At 41.6% G+C, this 18,218-nt stretch overlaps 1 protein-coding gene across 1 annotated transcript; it reads right to left on the reverse strand.

Moving 5' to 3' along the window:
• Positions 1-6,365: 6,365 nt before the first annotated feature.
• On the reverse strand, positions 6,366-7,268 carry LOC147494077 (uncharacterized). The gene has a single exon (XM_086568023.1). It carries the CDS (start codon positions 7,266-7,268, stop codon positions 6,366-6,368), a length of 903 nt encoding a protein of 300 aa, XP_086424149.1.
• Positions 7,269-18,218: the final 10,950 nt, after the last annotated feature.

Raw genomic sequence — 18,218 nt, forward strand, 5'->3', positions numbered from 1 at the left:
TAATCATGGTATAAGTCGTGATAGGCAGCCATTATTAGCTTTTTGACAATGGTTAGAGATGTAGGTTTGAAATATATAACCATGTAGGCCTGGAAAAGTATCTTTAACAACAATTCTAGACATAAATTTAGTTTCGAGCAAAAAAAAACATTCTAGACATAGAAAGCAGTTGATTATAATTGATACTGACCATTAATTCAGGTTTAGAAGTTTAGATAGAATTTGGGAAGTCAATCACTGCAGGTTGACACGCTGGAGAATATCAATTGTCTCCAAGTTTTTTCCCAACAATTTACATGAATGTGTCGATTCACCTCTTGTTTTGGCATGCCACACACTGGAACCGCACAATGACTAGACATTAGTTTTGTTGAAATCCCAAACACTCTCTTTTATATCTGATGATTTTTCGTTTAACACATCATCCAAGTCTTATTGGCATAGTGCATCTATAACTTCACAACACCACATACTAAAATTGTTAGATCCGTCGAATTTCTCTACATCAATCCTTGCATGGTTATTATTCAAAGTCGTAGGAGATGGTTTCTCCTTAGACGTAGAAGTAGTACCCAATAGAGGATCCATCGCCATATTTTCTCAAATTTTCATACACCACAAAACAATCAATAAACCAATGAAACCCCCTTTAAGAAATTTCAACAACAAAAAAAGTCTTAAGAAGAACCTTAGCTCTAATACTAATTTGTTACATAAACGAATGCAGAAGCGTGACAATTAAACAAAGAATATTGAATGTGGTGATGAAAGCGACAAATCAAATTAATTAAAATACTTACCAATGCAAAACGAATAACCAATAGAAGTAGAGATGAGATTTACGTAGTTTGGCGTTAGCCTAATCCACTAAGCAAAATAGGAAAACATGTGGGTTTTAATATGTTGTATGCTTCAAAGGCCACCAAATTAAAACCCACTTGTGACTATTATGTCAAACTACGTAAGTTAATATTTTTTGATATATCAACATAAAAAACAAAATTTTGACCGGTCAACAAAAAGATATATTCAATATCGGTTTTTGGGGTTTGATATATCGCCCGACATCGAAATATACTATAGAGATAGAGATAACCCAAAACTGAATGTGCTTTTGGTAGTTTGTTACTATTAGTAGTTTGTTACTATTTTCAATTTTCATCATCTTGACTCCAACTTGGAGTCTCCAAGAACATCTTTCACCAGTGCAATTTCAATAGTGAGGTAAACAAAATTTTCACAACTTACGTTCTTTTTATTTAAAAAAAAGCATTATGGGGAACAACGATTTCTTAACACCAAAAGCACATGCAAATAGAACAAAAGCAAAAGGTTTACAACCCCTAAGATACTTTTGTCAGAGGTGTGAAAAATAATGCAGAGATGAAAACGGGTTCAAGTGTCATTGGACGTCCGAAAGTCATCAAAGACAGATGGAACTTTTTGGTCAAAACCAACGTAAAATCATAGACGTGTATACATAACAGTTCCTAGAAACGTTTCTTGAACATATGAAAAGAAGACAGATATACTCATGTTCATGTTCATGTTGTGACTCAAACACTGTTACATACAATCTCCCTCCTCTCACTCTAAGTCTCGCCTCCTTTGGAGTGAAAAAACCCTCCTTTTCTCTCTATCATTGTTCTTTTTTTACTCCCTTTCTCACATCATAGTCGTCCACCTGCACTCCCATCCATCGCTCCTCTGCTTCCCACGTGTAGGGCTATCACTATACCTTTACATTCCACGATATGTTACTCTGCTCCCACGTCTTCTGATTATCTCGCTACGGGCCCTCCTTTCAAAGGGATCTACTACTCCCCGATTCCTACTACTGCGGCTTGCATCGGCCCCCCTTGACCTTTGACCCTTGATGTCACAGACCCCACCACTACAGATGCCCCTTCTCGATTCCGTGGCCTTTACTAATAGGCCCGAGGTCGAGAATCTGCTTTCCTTTTTTATTTGGATATATCTTTTGACCCTTCATCGATATTTGTGTGCGCTGCGGGACACTCATCACGCGCGCTGTTTCCGCACCCCCTTGGGTTCTGAACCTCCATGTGTTGGTTCCTCTACCGTCCCTTCGGTTTCAGCACCTGGGTAATTACGGTTTTGCCCCGCACTATTTAAACTCCCGCTCCTCTCTTCTCCCCCATTTTCTTCATTCAGTTCCTCTCCCACTATACCTCTCTCCATCTCCAAAACTTTTTCACTCTTTACTCACTTGAATCCTCCACCCCTTGGCGTTTTCTCCGGTCCGATTTCATCACCTTTGGGCTCCGATTCAGGTTCATTTCTCTTTGTCCTTGTTCTCCTTATATTATTGATTGCATTATCTTCTTCCATCTCGTGTCATTGCAACTGTTAGTATCTTCTTCTTTCTTCAAACCTATTCATCTTTCCCTCGATGTCGGCGACGGCCTCCGAGAACCCTTCCCCCTCTCATTCTGTCGACTCTTCCTCCTTTCGGTCTATTGAGGTGGCCTCTCCACCTCCCGTGGCCGCTACGGCGGCCCCATCCACCTCTGGCCGATTCCTCATCCCATTACCGCCGCCATCCAGATATCGTAGACCTAATTTGGGTGCAATAAGGGCTGTCTACGGAATTCCAGCTGACATTCTGATAGAGCACGTGCCATCGGTCACCCATTACCCCAACTTAGTTCCACCGCAGCCCGAGTTCCTAGTAGTGTCAATAGGTCAGATTGTTGCCGGACTACGGCTCCCCCTCACCTTACTGGATGTGGAGGTGTGTAATCACTTCAATATCCCTCCCTGCCAAGGCATCGACAATTTTTGGAGAGTAATGTATACCGCGAACTACTACAACAGAACTGGTGATCCCAAACTAATAAGCCGCAACATTGTCTCTCAATATTTCATAAAGAAAAGTACCAAGGATGTTGGCGTGGGGTACCAATCCTTTTGTGTCCGTCCCCAAAAGAAATCATTCTTACTCCGCATCACCACATCTGATAAACAGTGGCACCACTATTCGCTGTATGTTTCTGGGAATTTCTTGCCTGCGGACCTCCCTACTGGGCTGACACTTAATCATCTTGTTTTCCAATCTAGTAGTGAGTTCCGTTGCTGATTCTGTCTCTTTCGGCCTTGACTCCGCAAACTAACATTCTCCCGGTTGTATTTCCTTGCAGGTTGTCGACCCGATTCTAAATCGAGGATATACGCCAGCACTATCTGTCCTATTTTTGATAGGCTCCGCGATCTTGGTCCTGCACAAGCTGATAATTTGAACATTCACCCTACCACTGGCACCCATCTGCTGGAGTCTCCGCTGCTTCACAATATCTCCGATTTTGCCGCGCCCTTTTATCGTCCACCCCCTTCGAAAGAGCGAAAACCTAGGGCATCGCCTCCTCCCAAAATGCATTCCCGTCCACCCCCTCATCGCCACTCTGCCGAGACTCCTCTACCTCCTCTACTACCCTTGTACACAGTGACCCTCTCCCTCCAACCAACCGAGAACCTCTCCCCTCTTACAAATCCATTGCCACCTGGGAAGATCAATACATTCCTCCGCAGACATGGATCTCTCCAAGATGAAGCTGTTTGAAAGTGACGATGAAGATGAAGTAACGGAGGTCTCTCCTTCTGTGGTGGCTGCACCCACTGATGGGCCGCCAAGCAAGCGGCCAAGAACCACTGCTTCCGACGAACTTGCTCCTATTGTCCGGGCCGCTGAACAGGAGGCTCCTGCTGAGTCTACCCGTCGGCCAGGCAAAGAGACGGCCGCCGTGTTCTCCCCGACCTTTAATGTGCGCAGTTGCAAAGTCACTGTTACAGACTCCGCTTTTGAGAATCCCGCAATAGCTTCCTCTATCTTCTATGGCTCCCACCTGCCAAAAGCTATGTGGAAGGAGGGACTTTCGAGCAGCACCGAACGTCCTTATATACGAATTGGGAGAAGGTACTTTACTATACCCCATATTCCCTTTCTCCCGCATTTCCCTTCTGATTCATTATCTCTTTTCCTTTCAGGTGAGTCTTGATATCTCGTATATGATTCGCGGTCTCTTCGGTGCCCAGACCAAGGTGGAGGCCCTGGAGAAGGAATGCCATGGCCCTGATGGCCTAAAAGCCACCTGCGCCCGCCTTCAGTTGGAGCTTGGTCCAAGAATATAGCCAAACTTCGGGGCCAAGATGAGCTGAGGACTGTGGAAGCCAACCATGGGAAATATATGGACACCGTCAACGACCGCCAAAGTCAACAGCGTGCCACACTCCTCCAACAACATCAGGAAAGCTCCGCAGCCATTGCATCTCAACATGCGGCGGACATGGCCGCCCTTCAAGCCCATTACAAGGCCCTAGCAGATAAGCAGGTGGCCAAAAAGATACAGGAGGAGCACACTCAGCTTCTCAAGGAAGGATGCCTCCTTCCGGAAAACCCACCCACTCTGGCTGCGGATCAAGCTGAAGATGCTTCGGGAAACGAGGGGCTGAATGAAACGGAGGATCACCTTGAAGAGGCTGTGGCGTCAACTAGTACTGAAGCCATACTCACAACCGCGGACACCCTTGCTATTAATGACCCTTCTCTAACAACACCCTCCGACATCCTTTGAATATGTTTTGGCCTTCCGTTTTGAAATGATTTGCCTCTTTATGCTGTTTAAACTCTAGCATTTATCTCTATTGAAGAAGTTTTTGATGTGTTGTATATGTGATCTTTGTAAGTGAACTTGATACTATGGATGTTTTCTTCCCCCTTTATGCTTAAGTTATGTCTTTTATCCTCTTTGCTCTTGTTCTTCCTAACCAACTGTGGATGATGTTTTCCTTTGCCTTTCTCTCTTGCTTCCCCATTAGTCTTTCCTAGCCCCGAATATCCTATAGGCCAAACCTCCTAAACCCAGAATCTGCTGGGGGCAACTTGCCTTGCCCCTGAGTTTGATTCAGACAAGATGTCCGCGAAGGGCTCCCCCCCCCCGTTGTCTCTCTAAGGCCGACGAGCCTGTAGGGGCAAATCGTTTAGCCCCTAAGTTTGATTTGTACATCTTTGTCGCGAAGGGCTCATCCCCGTTGTCTCCGGGAGGATGATGAGCCTGCTAGGGGCAAGTCTCTTTGCCCCTGAGTTTGATTCAGGCATGCTATCCGTGAAGGGCTCATCCCCTTCACTGTCTCTTTGAAGCTGACGAGCCTGCTAGGGGCAAGTCTCTTTGCCCCTGAGTTTGATTCGAACATCTTTGTCCCACGAAGGGCTCATCCCCTCGATTCGTTGTCTCTTTGAGGCTGATGAGCCTGCTAGGGGCAAGTCTTTTGCCCCTGAGTTTGATTTGGACATCTTTGTCCGCGGGGGGCTCCCCATTTGTCTCGTGGAGGTGCCGGAGCTCGCCATCGGCAACCCCTTGCCCCTAAGTTGGATTTGTCTGTGTTAATTCAGTATGCTCATTTCCTAAAAGTGTCGTTGTATTATGTATGTGCAAACAGGCCAAGTCCTTTGTCTCGGACTGGTAGTACATTCAAACATAAAACTTTTTCAACATCCTTACATTCCACGGTCTATCTATCAGTTTTCCCTCCATGGTCCGTAGTTTGTATGTGCCAGCCCCTCCAACTTCTTCCACCTGGTAGGGCCCTTCCCAATTTAGCCCCATTTTTCCATCCTTTACTTTCTTGGTGCTTGGAGTCACTCTTCGAAGCACGAAATCTCCTACTTGAAACTATCGTGGCCTCAACCACTTGTTGTACTGCCTTTGCAAGTGCCTGTGATATTCTTCTAGCCTGATACGCGTGGTGTCCCTCTTTTCCTCAGCCAAATTCAAATCTCTAGCTAGTATGCCCCAGTTCAAACCCCCTTCGACCGCCTTCGTGCGCGTCGTGGATGCCACCATCTCCGAAGGGATCACTACCTCTATACCGTATGCCAATGAAAAAGGAGTCTCTTTAGTGGATGTCTGCGGTGTAGTACGATAAGCCCATAGCACATGACTCAGCTCATCAGCCCATGCTCCTTTTCGATCCTCTAATTTTCTCTTGAGATTGTTCATGATAGTTTTGTTAGATGATTCGGCCTACCCATTACCCTCTGGGTTGTAAGGAGCCGAAAATCCCTGTTTCACGTTATAAGCCTGCAAGAACTCTCTTACTTTCGACCCCGTGAACTGTGTTCCATTGTCCGCGATAATAGAATGTGGTAACCCAAACCTGCAGATAATGTTTTCCCACAAAAACTTAATCACATGTTCCTCCTTTACCTGCTGTAGAGCCACAACCTCTATCCATTTGGTAAAATAGTCAGTAGCGGCCAACATGAATCTTCTCTTACTTTTGGCCATCGGCAACGGACCCATGATATCCATGGCCCACATAGCGAACGGCCACGGACTGGATATATTTTACAGTGGCTCTGCTAGTGCAAATATTAGCTGAGCAAACCTCTGGCATTTCCCACACCTCTTGGCAAACTCCACCGCGTCCCTTTTCATATGAGGCCAGAAATAACCTTGCGTCAGTAGTCGGTGTGCAGTTGTTCTTTCTGCCGAATGGCTTCCATAGTCTCCTTCGTGCAATTCTGCTAACACTTCTTGTGCCAGGCTCGGCCCCAGGCACCTTAGCAGCGGTCCATCAAAGTTCTTACGGTACATCTCTCCTTCTACCAGAATGTATCTTTGTGAAGTTTGTTCCAATCTCCTTCTTTCTTTCTGGTCCATCACCTCCCCTCCTAACAGGAAGTGTTTAATAGGGTCCATCCATCCTCCTACCCCCTCTGCAGCCTGACATACTTCGTCCACCCTCTCGATGCTTGATTTCTCCAACCTCCTGACTCTTATGGTTATTTCCTCTGACCCCGGCATTGCGACCGCAACATATGCCAGAGCATCTGCATGCCGGTTCTCCCCGCGGACCAAATGTATGAATCTGACTTTTTTGAATTTGGCTGCTTTGCAGTGCACAATCTCCAGGTATTTGGCCATTCGAGCACATCTAGTGACAAATCCTCCGTTTGCCTGACATACCACTAAGTTGGAATCTGAATACACCGTTAACTCATCCACCCCCAAATCCTCTACCATTCCCAATCCCGCTATCACAGCCTCATACTCTGTCTCATTATTGGTGGCCGCGAACCCGAGCCTCATGGACAACTCAATCCGGTCATTATCTGGAGTAACCACCACGACGCCTACTCCACTGCATGCATCTATTGCTGAGTCGTCCGCGAACACTCTCCACCCATTCCTTTTATCCCAGGGATCCAACATGTCTGGCTCCCCCTCATGATCAGGCTCCATGACCATCTCCTTGCCCCATGTGGGGTCTTTCGCTCTCTATTTTCCCTCTGGACTTTATTTCTCCCTCTTTCCGGCCGCGAAGAGTAGCTCTGGTACCCACTGCTTCCCCTATCTAATGCCTATGATATTAGCTTTTTACTACGTTAGAGATTGACTCTCTAATTTAGCGAAAGAGCAAATTCAAAGTTTCCTTACTCACGATCTTCGTGTTCGTAAAGTTGAAATAAGGATTCGAACCAACCTAAAGTCTAAGACAACTACAATTTGGTTTTTACTCTTAGGGAACTAGTAAGTAAGTTAATACAAATACTAAGTTTCTTTTCTACACAAACATTAAAGAAGAACATTAAGATTAGAAATCATGAAACTAAGACAAAATACAAATTGCTAAAGAAAAAGGTGGAGAGCCAATCCTCCTCATGTAAAACTAACTTTTTGATGTTGATTTGAATAGGTTCATTTGATTCTTCCTAGACTCATAGACAAGCCATAATAGAAGAAAACTTGATCCCTAGCATATATGGCTCATCTATAAGCTCATATATGTTAGCAAGTGGAACCACGCAATGACTTATCTCTAAGCTCATCACTTTGATTCCTAACTAGACACTACACCAACTATCATTTTGGGATAGGATGTAGGTCTAGTTGTTCTTCCTAAACAACTAACCAACCCAACAACAAATATTTTCCCTCACATGAGTTGGATTAACTCCCCTAAAGGGAAGTTAGCTCATGATCCTTGGGACAAAGGATTACTAGTTAAAAATACAAAAAGAGAGAGAGAAAGAGGAAAAAGAAAACTAACTATCTAAACTCACTTGATTTTTATTTATTTCTTAGAAGAAAACCAAAGTTTCCTCCATTAAAACTATTACAAGCTTTTCTTACAAAACTAAAACTAAATAATAAAAATGGCTAAGGAACTAAAATAATACAAGGTAAGGAAAAGAAGTCAAGGGAGTAAATGGAGTGTCCCCCCCTTGTTTTGTTTTCTTCTCCATATGAAAGACATCTCATTTCCTCCCATGTGAAACATCAAACTACATTTACTTCATTTTTATCCACCACATTAAAACAAAGTGACACCTTGCCTTTTTTTCACTATTAACACCTAATCTAATTAATTACATGCAACGTGTCAACTTTGCACCAATAATTTGTCATTTTTGTCTTGACATGCTCCATGATTGATGACTCATCCAATCTTGTGAGCCCGCATAGTGGGTCCAATGTGTAGTCCAGTGGCGGTCCGGTCTTTGGGCAATTTTACAACTTCCCGCCTATGCGTAGAGTTCATCATACGATTGTGCGAAGCAACTCACTTTGTCGATTCGAGTCCTAGTTCAAGAGGTAGGAGCTTCGGAAGTTTGATGCTTCTCGCGTGCGGATTTGGAAGAATTCATATATATGTCGCATCCTCGTGCTTTTATCGCAGGTTTAAACCATATTTCCATGTTTATGCGAATACCGCAAAAAGTATGAAAACATATTTATTTCATGATTATTAAACACATAGTTAGCCAAATTTATATGTCTCAGCGGGGTTTCATAATACACTTTTGGTGCTTATCACACTACCCCAAAAAAGACTTTACTTGTCCTCAAGCAAAAAGAGACATTAAAGCGGATAAGTGGCCAAAAATGTGTAGTCCTAACTAATTCTCGTTTTTTGCGAGAGTGTGGTTGCATTGACCATATGCACCAAGGCCTTAAACCACTAGGAATTCCCTAGTGGACCGAGTTATAGCCCTCGTGAGAGTTTTCCAGAGAAGATACTCACAAACTTCATTTATACTACAACGACTTCGGTGTGTAAACTTCGTTTCCTAAATTAATCTCGGATATCCATACATCTCCTTAGCGAGGAAGCGAGGATTGATTTCGTTGAAACTCAAGTTAATATGTATTCAATAATTAAAACATCTACATATGAGCATGCATGCGATTGAACTTTTCATTGAAATATACTAGCGGGGTTGTTTTGAATCCTTTGGAGAGTGTACCTAAATGGGTTCTCGCGGTATGTGTCAAAACACAATTTCACTCAAAAAAATTTCCACTCGGGTTTTCTTTAACTCCGATTAATGCGGTGGGCACACGTTTCCTCACATCTCAATGGCGGTCGGAGGAGCCGATGTCGATCAATCACGTCTACTACTTATTATCACACCACCCTACTCCTAATTGAGGGCTAGAGGTCTTTATTAAGTATTGTGGGGCTTAGGTGATAGTGTACAAGAAAATGGAAATGGATAATCAAAAATTCTGAGTATGAGAAAATAGGGTCTTCATATATTTACACTAGAAATCCTTGCTTTCTTTCCTTCTAACTGGCGAGTTTTCCAACCTTGTTCTTAAGCCTCTAATGATTTTTTTTTTTTTTTAGATGGCTTAAGAACATGATTCTATTTTTCTTTCCGGAAGCAAGTAACTGACTTTTATTTGGGACAAGTCTTTCTCTTTATTCTTTCCACATTTCATCCTATTTCTCATACTCATCACTTAGGTAGGTTCTTTTATTTGGTTTAATAGATAGGTAAGGATTTTTTTTTCTTTTTTTTTTGTGAAAGCGAAAGGTTTTATGAAAGGTTCAGTGGAGTGACTAGAGGTAAAATTTGTATCAGGTAAGAATTTTTAGCTATGTCGATCCAAAGATGGCCTAAATTCTCGCCTAGGGTTCGGGTGGTGATCAAGTAAATAGATGCGTGATTTTCTCTAATCGGAAAAACTACTCCCCTGTGTCATCACACACAAATCACTCATGTCAAGGTTTTTGGTTAGATTTTCACAGGATTGATAGTTTAAGTAACTAACCGTTGGTTCCAGAAACTTACTGCTATGTACAATCGATGATACTCAGTACATGAATGTTCATGAAAAGATGTATAAACTATTGCATGCGTATTATCTTAAGTTTCTTAAAAACAAATCCTAATTCAGATACTAATGTGAGATTTCTAGACAATTTTCATCATTGAAAAGGAAACAAAACTTTGTCACTAAGTTCAATTATTAACATAAAAATAAAAACTATATACAGGTTACAATTTGCCTAATATTTGGTACAGGGTTAAAGCACCCCCAACAGAATGATGCTTAGTCCTCGAAGTATCAATAATTAAAGAGAGAAAGTACCTGAGAACCGTGAGCAAAATTAGGGCTAGATTGCTGGAACAGAAAGGTTGGAGAACATAATATAATATATTATTCATAAAGAACAATAAAATGTTCAATAGCACACTAAACATAGCACACAAAATAATGAAAAACAATAGCATATGAAACATGAAAAACAATAACACACCAAACATAAGGTTTAGCTAGATATGTATAATGGCAAGCTTAAGTTTACCATCCAGCAGGATGTGAAGTTCTGGAGTCCTCTTGAAGGAAATGCATTTCCTTAGCATCGCGCCAAAAGATAATAGTCTGCCAAATTTCTGCCCATTCTTCGTTTCCAGATTTCCTCAAATGTGTCTTCATATTTTCATCCTTGGGTAACAACGAACATGCCTCAGTGTACGGCGGGATGACTTCCATTGCGAAACCTCAATGAAGCGAATGATTACGTTTCTTTGGGCACATAGAATCTACCTTGACCCAGTCATGAAAAGTAGCCGCAAACTGTGGAAAATGTGTCTTCATGATTCGGCAAGCGGTGACCGGTAAAAGTATATACTGATCCTGAAAAGTGCGAGCTCATTTTAGGTTGGAGATAACACAACCTATGATGTTAAATAATGTATGACCTTGAGCTAGTGCACTAAATACGACACAAGCAACCTCATTGGCAGTAGAAAAATGCCAATCTCCCATAATGTTCAGGAGTACAAATAACATCGCAGTCCCCATGTTCATGGTCATGCTTGTTAAGGGAATGGTGACGTCACGCCATGCCACATGGCCATTTCCTTCTCGTTTAATCTCAAGATCATCACCGTAAGTTTCAAGAAACGCTTGCCACTGAAAGGAACGGTAAGAATTATGATAGATGTAATGCCATGATCACAGCGAGGTTCGTGATATGGAAGATCCAAAGTTAGTGCAAGTTGTTGTTCAGAAAAGATATGAGGTGTGTCACCAACTTGGATTGTGAACCCGTCTAAGTAGAAACCATGCACATGGTTGAATGCTGGTGTGTCTTCCATATTAACCTAAAAAGTATGCGCGACCAAACTTCGGAGAATAAGTTTGGTCAGGTTGAAGAATTAGGGAAGACCATCCGATGTTTGTAATGTAGTCACGGAAGAGATGGCCATAGGTATTGGAATCCATCATAGACTGAAAGGATTGCTCAGGAATGAGTTTGGGAGATACCATGTTTGATGAAGATGCAATTGATGAAGATGCCATAGTGGATGAAGTAAAGAAATAGGTAACGACAAAGGCAAACTGGATGGATAAATGAGTATGTAAGAGAATAGACCCTCCTGTAAGCACATGTTAAATTATATTAGTCACAACGCAAATGATGACAATCCTATTAAGCATTTCATACAAAAGAAAACACAAAGCTAAGACAAAATTGATAATACAACGAAAAATGTAATAACATATACGAGTATTTATTTATTGACTTAGTATTATTAGAAAATTATGGATTGTTATGTTGATCTTGGAGATGCATATCGTGCGTGATTTGTTTAGTTCTTCCATTTGTTGGCGAGTTGCATCTGAATGTCCCCTTTGGCAGAGAGAATACAGTTTGATTTTCCATTAGGAGGCGTGATTTTGCAAGGACTGAGAATGATTTTCCAAGATCTCCTCCTGTTCAACATCATGCATTGCTTGACGTTCTTAGAAATCCTTAAGAGTTGTGATGATGATATTCAGACGAGCGTGTAGTTCTCTCAAACCATGATGAAGAAGTTGAATGCCTTCCATGGGATTAATAATGTTCAGCATGGCATTTTCATTAAATAAATGGTCAGAATTTGAGCTTGGGTCGTTCTGTTCATCTATCAGAGTATCAGGAGTCCAAAAACCAACGGAGTAGTCTGTTTGGAGTACTTTTATATGTGCTCTTTGAAGGGGTGTCTCTGGAGAAATTACTGGATAACCCCAACGCATCATAATCTGGCGTGACTAAAGTGGGTAGGGTGCTGACCTTCTTGTTTTCTTGGTGATTACGTTCCAGAGGTGTTGGATTAGACAAAAGTCATCTCTTTGAGTCTACAAAATCCAAAGTAGGTGAAGTTGAGGCTTTGTGACTTCTGATTGGTGTGATGTACCTACCACATTGTGTCCCAACCAGTGGAGCACAACACGTTGATTCTATTTCAAAGAGCGTTGAAGAACAATGTGATGTGTATTTCCGACTTCGTCATGAGATACGGTAGCTCGTAGTAAAGATTTGGTGGAATCAAATGATGACTCTTAAAAAAGGGACTCCTGGGTATTCATTGGGATTTGAAGTATGTCGGGGATCATTTCCTTAGTCAATTCCGATCGTCGTCCATAGGCATTGAAGTAGAATTTTCCATTTTCAGATCCGCTTAAATTGGTAGAACATCAAAACCAATTCTCGGGGAATAACCCATGCTGAATGATATAAAAAGGCGTCCATCCATGACGATATGATTTCGTGTCAAAATAAGGAGAAAACCGGCCATCTTCGAAAGTTTTCAGGTAGTCTTTCTCAGCCGTTATTTTTCTTGGTTGATCCATTGGTAGTATTACTGAGGGAAGGATAGTGAAAATTGTTTGAATAAGAATGGCTGAAAAAGACGAGATTTATAGCTAATCTATGAGTCTGTACCAATCTGGATTCCAAGTGTAGTTAATGACCCATGTGATTATGAACAGCATCAATGGGGATCCATAGTAAGTCTTGTCATGTCAGATTTCCAAAGACAATTAATGAGATGGTTCAATGTTAGAAAATATGGAGGAAAATTTTACAGGGTAGTTAGACTTACATGTAATTTCAGAAATGATGATCATAACTCAGTAATAGAATATGGATAGAATAATCGAGCTGCATGTGTGACAAGTGTTATGCGTACCTTGTAGCGTGCGCGATCTTCTCTGAACACTATGTGTATCAATTAATTATTTTGGTGAGTTTGGGATGGTGTTTCTTCATTATGGTTTTTATTTTTTTATTTTTTTTTATTTTATTATTTTTTAGAGAGTAAAAGACAACTAATATACATAAATATTTAATACTAAACTTCTCCATTTAATACGTAACCCGTACAAATGTGTGAGAATTATTTAACACACCATACTAATATACAAAACGACAGACGGAAAGAGAGATAGTTACATAGATCTAGATGTTCTGGATCATGTTATGCATGAGTGACAGCAGAACAATGATAGATAAACACTGTTATCACGAATATTGTGATAGCCCATTCGCGTTGCTCCTTTTCCCATCGCTCTATTTGATTCATTATGTTCAAGAAATTGAGAATTTGTGAAGAAGAATTTGTGAAGAGGGAGAGAAGGGAATGAGTGAAAGTGGAAAAGGAGAGTTGTATTTATAACTTGATTTCTGACCGTTGGGCATCTGACCGTTTGGATCAGTCCGTTTGGTTCTGACCGTTGGGCTTTGAGAGTAGGCCCAATGCATCAAGGGACAAACTAATATAGTAGGAATTACAATAATTGCATAACATAAATAATTTCTCATTCAAACCGTTCGTAGATACAAAATTATGAGAAATCAATCGATATATAATGTTTTTATTACAAGAAAACTAAAAATGCAATGCATAAGGGAAATAAATAGCTACTGGGAATCCTCCGGGTTAGTAGAAGATGAACCCTGGTTTCTACGTCGTCAGCCACGACAAACTTCTGGCTGAGCTGACTGGTCTGGAATGTGGCCTATAGACTGCAGCAATTGATCTTGGAATTGCAGCTGATTTTCCATCATCATTCTCTGGAAACGGCCTTGGCGATTGAGCATTTCTTGCTGGAAGTCATTTTGGGAAGTAAGCATCTCTTCCTGACGAAGAAACATCCTGCGCATACTAGTGTTCATGTGTCTCAAGGCTTCCATGGGAGTGTTGATTCGGTGCATGGTAGCCTCATTAAAACAGTCGGGTGGTGAAGGGGGAGGAGGAGGTACGTTATCACGCTCAATGTCATCTCTAGCTACTGGGTCCCAGTGGTCCAGAACACAAGTCTCGAAAATTCCAAAATTCTCGAAAGACCTTGTTGGAATGGAAGGAGTAGCGGACTGGAACCCTAAGTTGAGCATAAGCTGAGTAACAAGTACAGCAAGAGGAGCTAACCTGTTTGATGCGGTCGTAAGAATATGGCCCAAAAAATGGACCATACAGAAAGTGTGCTTCTTCTCCTGGAGGATCCACAGCATGTGCAAGAATGTCTTGTTCACGTCAAACGTCTTTGAAGATCCAATGACATTGCAAGCCAGCCATTGAGTGACGGCTAGTTGGTTTCGTCTGAGCGAGTGCTGGTACACGCAGTTTGAGCCATCATTGTACTATCCCTCAAGAAGCGTGTCAAACATTAAGTCTCTCGTAGTCGGATATTCAGACAACAACAGAGTCGGACTATCAGAGTTTATTGGAATCTGTGTTGTATTCGATATTAACTCCAGCGTGAGTTCACGTTCCAACCCATCCGCCGTAATCCAAAATTCATCACCCCGGAAACCTCCATTGTTGTAAAATTTCAACACTAAATCTTGAATCTTGGGCTGGAATTCGATGCAATAGATATTCCCACTCTCTACTAGCAATTTCCTCATCGAAAAATGGATGGAACATCCCGGAATTTTAGAGATTTTCAAAATTCTTCTCAACTGTGATTCTCCTTCATGCTGCCATAGAGCGGTCTAGATGATTTTCTGAGGGTGGAAATCGCTAGGATTGTTGGAGGAGATGGTGTTGGAGGAAGGAGTTTCAATTTGGTGGAGTTTGGCCCGCGTGCGCGGGTTGAATTCACGTCTGTCGAGTCGCGTGCGCGAGGGGAGTATGAGGGAAACCAAGATCCGGATTTTTAGGGGGAAGAAATGAGAGGGGTGGACGCGTGGGTGCCCCGCGTGTGGGTTTTTGTAGCTGGGTCCGTGAATTTGAGTTAGGTCCAATTTTTTTGCCCAAGCCCAAATGATTTCCAAAAATTCCCCTTATGTCCCGAATTGTTCTGAAATTTCAAACTTGGAATTTCGATTCGTTTTAACTCCAAATTGAACCAATGAGATATCAAAACGATCGGCATTAAAAATTCCATCCACTGGAATATGACATAATCACATTCAAACTCAATTTTTTATTTATTTTTTATTTTTTTGGTTTTTATTTATTTACACTTTTATATACAAATGTACAAGACGAAAGGAACGTGTCAACAACACCGGAAGTCCAAATAAAACAACACATCACAACATTTTAACTTCGAGGCAACTTTCATGTCGGCTCTGGGCGAACCCAATCCAGCCAGACTGTGGCTTAACCTTTATGTTTTGGGGGCCTAAGGTTCATGACGGTACCATCCCTAACCAATGTGCAATGGTCTAATAATAATATTACCCTTAGTACATATGGTATAGCCTCAAACCTCCCCTTGATACAGTCACATAGAAAACCGATCGGGGTTGGCCTGGTGGAATCCATTCCCCGCACAAACTAGGAAATGTCCGATGTTGCATATCACGACTCTCTTTGGGCACCATGCTTGGTGCTAAGGGAAAAACGATTATATACATGTTGAGTCTTTTTACGTCAGATCCTCATGACGAAGGTGAGTCTTTTAATGTCAGATCCTCAAGACGAATGTGAGTCTTTTAACGTCTTGGAATGTGAGTCTTTTAATGTCAGATCCTCAAGATGAATCCCAACCTGTGGGAACAACGGGACGACGACGGAGTTTATCCTACTGAGCTGGTGTCAGACAATAATATACCTTATACCGGCTCATCTCGGATAGAAGATCAAGACCTGGACAGAAGCGTTGTTGACAATTCATACACCACCCCATCCTTCGCGCACGTCGCTTTCGAGCAAAAGTACTACGACCATTACCAATTCGAGATGGGTGAGATTTACACCAAATGATGAGTTGGAGTTTGCGAGGAAGAGAATAGAAAAGGGAGGAGAAAGAAGGAGGTGAGATTTTTGGTACCCATTGTTTTCCAGGAGGCACGTATGCTCGATTATCAGAAGACATTTATACTCAGTTCTGAAGTAGAGTTTTTGTGGACTATGGTTCCGGCGCTTGCAACCACACACTCTAAGGATTTTAAGAAAAGAAAATATAAGAGGGCCCGGCTACCCAAATGTCATACTTTCTCTGTTTAAACACATGGAAAGAAGTACACCATCGAATCTATTAGTCTATGTAGACTGGATCATTGAGAAGAGTCTCTTCGACATCTGGAGAGCTTGAACTCATGATAATGTTTAAAGGCGTTGGCCATTTATTTGAAATTTCTTTGTCATCATTTACGTTTTTCAAAGAAATAGCCCTATAAGGGGTGACAGCAGAGACGGTGAAAGGACCAGACCATCGAGTTTTTAATTTTCCTAGAAAAATGTGTAATCTTGAGTTGTACAACAAAACTTTTTGACCCACTTTGAAATCTTTTCTCAATATGTGCTTGTCATGCACTCTTTTCATGTTGGCTTTATAGGATTTCAAGAGATCATAGGCATCACTCCGAATTTCCTCAAGCTCATTTAACTGCAATTTTCTCTTTGCGCCTGCCGCATTAGTATTATAATTTAGGCTTTTGATGGCCCATAGAGCACGGTGCTCAAGTTCAACCGGCAGATGACAAGGTTTTCCAAAAACGAGGCGATAAGGAGACATCCCTATAGGTGTCTTAAAAGTTGTTATGTATGCCCACAAGGCATCAAATAATCGTAGAGACCAGTCTTTTTTAGATGGATTGACAGTTTTTTCCAAAATGGATTTGATCTCTCTATTAGAGACTTCTACTTGACCACTGGTTTGAAGATGATACGGAGTTGCCACTTTGTGCGTGACTCCATATTTTTTTACTAAAGATTCAAAAATTTTATTGCAGAAATGTTTTCCCCGATCAATAATTATAGCTTTTGGAACACCAAATCGAGAAAATATTTTCTTTTTCTTAACAAAGCGACCGTTTTATGATCATTAGCACGACATGCCAATGCCTCAATCCATTTTGATACATAGTCAACTGCTACTAGAATGTATAGGAAGCCATGTGAATTTGGAAATGGACCCATGAAGTCGATGCCCCATACATCAAAGATTTCCATAATTAAAATGGGATTTAAGGGCATCATATTGCGCTGAGTAATGCGTCCTAGGCTGGCAGCGATTGCATGCTTTGCAATGTTGATAAGCGCATAAATATTACATTATTCACGCTCAATTTTATATTAGTTAGTTCGTTTAATTTATTCGTTTGATTTAGTTAGTGTATTTTTGGTGGTTCTACAGGAATTGGACTTAACATGATTAAAAGTGTTGAAACTGTCGAGATTCGAAGATATTAGTGTGTGTACATTGATCTAGTTCAATGGAGCTGCAAAATATATAAAGTCAGTTTGAAGGAGGTAGCTATAAAAGCCTATGTGCTAAAGACCAACGTAGCCATGAAGTTCAGTGGGCATGTGACCAGCAAAAGGCCCAAGAATTGCAAACCAATCCGTATTCAAGACTAAAGCCCACACAACCAACTAATGGCCATACCGGTTCATGTCCACCCGAGAGCACCGAATCAGACCTTAGTTTCCACCTTCATCTCTCACGAATAGAAACAGAAACTTTCCCTCCATTGAAGCTTTACAAATTCGAACCAATAACTTAAAAGCCCACATCGCTACCACCGAATGAAGATCTTTAGTTTTCTTCTCCATTCATTCTTGCGAAGAGGAAAGAAAAACGAAAAACAGAACCTTTCCAAATAAAAACCAAAAACTGCCGATCCCATACCGATACCAAAAGAGTTTCCTTTTCAAGAGGATTCTGCGAATAAGGAGAGAGAGA

This window comes from Coptis chinensis, chromosome 6, assembly GCF_015680905.1.
Source record: "Coptis chinensis isolate HL-2020 chromosome 6, ASM1568090v1, whole genome shotgun sequence".
In the NCBI taxonomy this organism is placed as follows: Eukaryota; Viridiplantae; Streptophyta; class Magnoliopsida; order Ranunculales; family Ranunculaceae; genus Coptis; species Coptis chinensis.

Excerpts from the sequence above, each read along its gene's own strand:
- LOC147494077 (XM_086568023.1), bottom strand. The coding sequence starts at position 7,268 with ATGGTCATGGAGCCTGATCATGAGGGGGAGCCAGACATGTTGGATCCC.